General features: G+C 40.4%; 1 protein-coding gene across 2 annotated transcripts in view; it reads right to left on the reverse strand.

Annotated features, from left to right (window-relative positions):
- Positions 1-5,660, reverse strand: part of fa2h (fatty acid 2-hydroxylase) — a 33,270-nt gene extending 27,610 nt beyond the window's left edge. Inside the window, exon 1 of one of the 2 annotated variants that reach the window (XM_046395421.1) lies at positions 5,213-5,660. In XM_046395421.1, coding sequence (XP_046251377.1) covers positions 5,213-5,491 — 279 coding nt within the window. In that variant the 5' untranslated portion in view covers positions 5,492-5,660. The remainder of the gene's footprint in view (positions 1-5,212) is intronic. The other variant, XM_046395420.1, reaches the window with a different exon arrangement.
- Positions 5,661-6,351: the final 691 nt, after the last annotated feature.

Consider the following 6,351-nt stretch of genomic DNA (forward strand, 5'->3'; position numbering starts at 1 on the left):
TATGTTATGATTTGTCTAATCTAATTTTAGGAAAACTGTCACAAATTAAAAAATGCAACACAACATGCATAAAATCTCAGTAAAATTTAGAACATCGAGGTCTGAATTTGTATTTCTTACAGTCCCTGGAACATCCAACAACATAGCACTCACTACATCTTGTAAAAAATCTGAGCGAAGTAATCAACAAGAAGAAGAAGAATCAGCTTTATTGACAGTATATATATTTTTACATACACACACTGAATTCGTCTTCTGCATTTGACCCATCCTTTGTTGAACACACACATGCAACACCCGGCCAATTACATGCAGTGAAACAAACACAGGAGCAGTGGGCAGCATCAAGCGCCCAGGGAGCATTTGGGGGGTTGAGAGCCTTGCTCAAGGGCACATCAGCAGTAACTGTCACAAATTTTTACATACAAACTATTAATTAATTAATATCAAAATAGTGGTATTGAAAGAGTATCTCAAGTCATAATATTGTGATATTCAAGTGAAAATGTATCAACATTTTCTTACACCTCTGGACTAAGCGGCAACAAATCCAACAGAGTGATACATCTTCTCTCTAGCTAATCACTTCACATTGTCAGCTAAACGTTTATCATTAAGATGTCAATTAACTTCCCAGTTTTGAATCAGGACCTTCAGTTTTTGGATCAAGTAGCTCAGAAAAAAAGTGTGCCAAATTCAGAAGACTGTGTGTGATATTTCAGTGTGTCCAATACATAATGTAATCAGTATTTAGATAGACTCAATTTAAGTACTAGATTGGGTTCAGTATCTACAGATACCCAATATTAAAGAACTCAGATCAGGATTGGGGCCAAAAAAACACCTTAATTAGCACATCCCTAATGGTTCATATTAAAACACTGAGGTGTTTATTTAAAGGACAAACTGTGCCAGTTCCTGGCTTCATTTTCAATGTGAAAAGGCACAAACACTGGTTCTGAATGGAGGCTATCAGAATCTATTACAAAGCAGGTCAATTTGTTGATGGTGTAAACAGCACCTCTGTTTGAATGTAAACCTGCTTCCAAAAGCACGTACATGTATGTGCAAACACACCTCAGATTATTACTGCCGTCTCCAAATGAAAATGAATAATCACTATGAAACCACAACCTTACGTTAAGGGCTCCTGTGGCTGTATATAATGCAGTACATGGCAGAAAAGGATGAAAATGGGAGCCAAAAATCTGAGGCACAGACACACTCAAAACAAGGATCGTCCAAAAAGACATAACAAAGACGTCATTAACAAAGACGGACATGAAGATGACACATTCCGCTTTTCGTCTGAAGAAAATGTGTATGCTGACTACATCTGCAAACAAGAGGGTTATCATCTCTTCTAATCTCCCATTTAATCTCCTCCTGTTTGTTCTGTGAGCAACCTCAAACAGTATGTTATACAAGTCTTGTAATGTATGCCAAGCTTTCATTTGCCTATAGTCGGTTCAAACACTTATGTCCTGTGTGGCAGAGTGCAGGCACAGCAGTCTCCCCTGAGACCGAGAACACTGCAGACTGGTAGAGTAGGGCGTGAAAGCACTAGTGAAAACTCAGACTTAACTTGATTAAGACAAAACATAGACTGATTTAAAAAAAAAAAAAAAAAAGTCACATCTTGAAGCAGCAAAAAGAAGGATTTGAAGTCTGTTGTCCATTTATAAATGATCTGTTATGGTGCAAATTTCTAAGGCTGAGAATCTCAAGGTAACACACAACTCAAACCTTATTATTATTATTAACCTAATTAAAGCAATAAAATCTCTTGGGATGTACGTGATTAGTTGACTCGTCCATGAAACGGTGCTACCTTCGCACCTCTCCTGGAGATTATTAGTTATGTTGAATATTGTTCTAAATAAACTCTATTTGTTAAATTTTACTTTGTGAGTCTTCAATCAATTTTTGTAGGATTATGTACAACGTTCACAATACACTGCGCAAAGCACCACACAATGTAGTGGCATTTAAAATGCAAAAAAGTTTTGAAGAATGTGCTCAACAGTATCAAATGACTTGTATTTGCTATATTATGCTGACAATGTTTAATCTTACAGATGACTGAATTGTGCTCAACTTCAACTACTATTTTCTGAGTGCCTTCTTACTTTTAGACTAGTCGTCCAGTTAAAGTTGAAATTTCCTGTTCAAATGTCAGCTTGGATATCACCATACAGGTGATTCTGCTTCATCTATAACAAATACTTCTCTTAGACATAGATTTTTTTTAAAGACACTAAAGTTGAAACAATATGTTGATCAATTCATTTATCTAACAAAAGAAAACTGATTGGCAATTATTTTCAAACAAAATTACTAAATGTTTCCCCAGACCCACCTACTCGAATGACAAGATCTGCTGATTTTCTTGGTAGCACCATGTGCACATGACAACATAAAAAGGTCAAAAAGCCATAGACTAGCAAAAAGCAGAACAGTCCAGAGAAACTGTGCACAGTAAAAGAGGAAAACACCTTAATAATGCTGACGCCAATGGATCAATAATGTCACAGGCTGACTTTTCCATCTCCCAGGTAGGACTCAGTGGGTTTTATGAGATTTATGAGATTTATGTCTCACACGCTCAAATCATGTCATGTCATGTCATGTCATTTCCTCAATTCTGTTTTCAGATGCTCAATAAAGGAGGCTGATGTCATGAGGAAACAACAGCATGATTAAATGATTCTATATATTTCTTTCTGAAACCAAACAGCAAAAAGTAAAGCTGCACTATTGCACTCCACAACATTTAACGCTGATATTACCTCTGTGACCTTCCTGTTGGAAGCAATCCCAGCACAATTAACACCTCTTTAAAGTCACCCTGTGTGACCCGAAAGTTAATCCATCCCATTTCGGCACTGGTATTTGGCTGTGTGGTGAAAAGACCATTTAGAGGACAATCATTAAAGAACAGAATGTGGGGTAGGTTTAACATTTGCAGTTAGACAGAGGCGCCAAGTGCCTCGAGAAAGGGAAGGGAAAGTGAGTTTTATTTGTTCTCCAGTCATACCTGGAGGACAAATTGTGAAGGGGCGATATTTCATTACCAACTGGAATGTCACTGGGCTGAAATCTGTCTCATGATCTCCACTGTCACATTTGACCAAGAGTTTCAGACCTAGCAGCTGGATGTGGAAGTTCCTCGCAAGGACTGAGTAAGAATGTAAGAGTATCATTCATCGCCTTTCAGCAGAACTGAAATAGTTCAACAAAGTTTTACTACAACACACTGACACCACACACACACCCTGGGTTTAACCTGCAAAACACTGACCTCAGTACTGCCGAGTAGGAATAGGTTGACTGTCGCCCTGGCCGATTATCACATCTGATATTCATTCATCAGAATGTTTGGGGGGGTTGATAGCTAATTAAATAAACTAATTTTTTTTTTTTCTCATTGCTAAATCCGAAGTCTCAATCAATATCCTGAGTGGATACATGTCACGAGTAATAGCTTATCAGCACTAAATAATCTGCAACTGCAAATAAACAAGAAATCAAAATTATCAGACAAATGAAATGGGAGTAAAACGTAAAATATTTGCATCCAAAATGATGTTCAGTGGAAGTATAATGTAGCATCAAATGGAAATGTTCAAGTAAAGTACAAGTACCTCAAAACTGTGCTCAACACAGAGCTTGAGTTTTGTTTCCTTTTCCGGTTACTCTAGATTTTCATTTTCACTGCAAATTTGTATGGGTTATCTGTCTCATTGATTTCAAGGAGACTAATAAGAGATGGACATGTGTGATCAACACCTCTTCCTTTTAACAGTGGATGGTGTGACCGCAGCTGCTGAGAAAGAAAAACCACAAACATCTCAAACTGAATGTGTGAACACATACTAAACTACATTTACAGCATGACTCTCACATACCTTCCCCATCCAATGAGTATTGCAAACTATCTTTGAGAGTCCAACAGTCCACTGTTTTATGGTTATGACTTATGAGTGGCTGAAGCATACAGCTACGGAGAGGATTAAAGAAGAGAATAAAAAGGCCTTAATGACTGCAACTGCGTAAGCTGTGATTATCCAACAGGCAGAAACACACACGCAGACACACATGGGAGTGGGCAAGCCATGTAAATGTGAACTCTGCTGGTAAGAGATTTATGCAAACTCAATGTGTTTCTCCCTCCACACAGAAAAACACACAGGGACCAAGAATGCTATATTGGGTGTGGATTCATCCAGCAACAAGGGATGGAAAGATCCCAGTTTTCCTAAAATTTGCCCTGTTAGTAGTTCTCTCTATTGCTACTTGGACAAGACAAACCAGTTTCCTTCTCTAACTCTCTCTCTCTCTCTCACACACACACACACACACACACACACACAGGCTTCTTGAATCATTCATTAACACTACAACCCCCCACCCTTACCTCCACCCAACTGCCACAGGTTTAGCATATCACCTGTACACCCCTCCCTGCTCTGCTCCTTTCCTCCTCCTCACAGGAATTACACAAACACTGAGCCACATCCCTCCCTGTGTGTTATTTTCCATTAGCTCCTCATCCTCTCCCCTATAATCAATACTGTCCAGGAGGAACAGGAGAGGAGGGAGTTCCTTCTCTCTCTGACTGCTCAAAGATACGCCCAGTAAAGTCAAGTCAGAGACAATTATACACCTGTTACTCACAGAGCTGACAAGCCCCTATGGGCCACTAAGCGTTTGGCAAAGTCACTGCGTCTGGTATCACATGCAGACAGTGAACGCTTCGAAACACGCTAAGAAAAAATCTTGAGTGACACAATATTGGCTCAGTGTGAGGGATATTTCACTCCTCAGGCACAGCTAAGGGAAGAGTTGGCTACTTGTAAGGTCTATGTTGAACATGTCAGAAACGCCAAAGCGGAATATTTATGGCAAATAACTCTAGGCCGGAAAATGGTTTAGTTCATTTGACTGTTGTACCTAGAGGTCCACAGCCTTTTGACTGTAGACCATCGTGTTTACACCTCTGTAGCCCGAATGCAAACTGTTTGAGATAAGATACCAAAAAAATTATATTTATAATTCAGTTTAAATATTAAGACACCTGACAATGTCCTTCACAGCCCCCCAAAGCAGACCTAGCAAGAGGTTGTTCTTCTTATCTTCCTTGTTAGTATGCTCTGAGGTAAGTAATGTCAGCCTAGCTAACCATGTGTAGTTAAGTTACAACCGGCCCTACCTGTGCCTCGTCGGCGCAGTCTCTTTTCAGCTCTCCGATGTAGTACTGCTCCATCCACCGCCGGGCGTTCTGGGAGTGCCGGTGTGGGGGTCCTTCCATCTCTGCGCTCACATCCTTGCCCGACCGGCGAAGAATGAGAGCTTCCCCTCCCGGGTGCATCCGCAAGAAAGCGGTCACATCGTACACCCTGGTCCCCAGCAGCACCCAGCAGGAGTCCTTGGTGCAGTGGCAGGCCACCTCCCTCTCCGTAAAGAACCGGGGGGACGTGGACGGAGACATCCTAACAGAGGAGATGTAAAGCGTCCACCTGAACCAGAAACTGAGAGGAAAGCAGAAAGACCTCTCCACAGGACGGTCAACCTGATTACTGCGCTAAAAGTTAAACTTCACCGTTAACACCCCGAGGCTCTCAAACTCTTAAGTATCCAGACGACGACAGCGGCAGAGGCGGGGTCTGTGAGAAGTTCAAACGCTCGGAAAAATCGTAGATATGAGTGATTGACAGTCACAGCAGTCTGCAGCTCTTTCGCAACACGAAAATTCTAAATATTGTTCTTCCCTATAGGATTGTCATTGTTTTATGAACAGTGCTTTGCTACATTTAGGCACAATTATCCACTTTAAAACTGACACAAACCTTTTTTATGTAGCACTATCTTGGTTACTTGATTGCAACATGTTCCCTGAATGCAGCATCACGTCGAGATGCACCTGTTGCTCTGAAAAAACTTGCGAGTTGGGAAGTAAAATAACGCATCCAGCCCGCTGTGTGACAACTGACAATTATAGACTAATTTTAATACAACCTATACACAATTTAACATCCCTCAACGCATATTATTCAAGTTAATTTTAATTATGGACGTTAATTAGAGAGTGATATAACAGTCTGTCACAGCCTTCCATCACTTCCTGATGGGTAAGATGAGGTCTGTGCGCAAAGGCAGCTCTGAGGCGTTCAGTGTCTAAAATGAAAGGCACATACATCTAGCTCGTAGCACTTGGCGTGAAACTGTTTCTCAACACTTGACTAATGAACCAGTAAGAGAAATCTGACGACAGGTCCATATATCATTTCCAAAACTAAAATGTTAATCTAAGACCAGGTTTAATAGTGGATATTTTGAAGTTAAGACCTA

The sequence above is a fragment of the Scatophagus argus genome, chromosome 7, assembly GCF_020382885.2.
Source record: "Scatophagus argus isolate fScaArg1 chromosome 7, fScaArg1.pri, whole genome shotgun sequence".
Lineage (NCBI taxonomy): Eukaryota > Metazoa > Chordata > Actinopteri > Scatophagidae > Scatophagus > Scatophagus argus.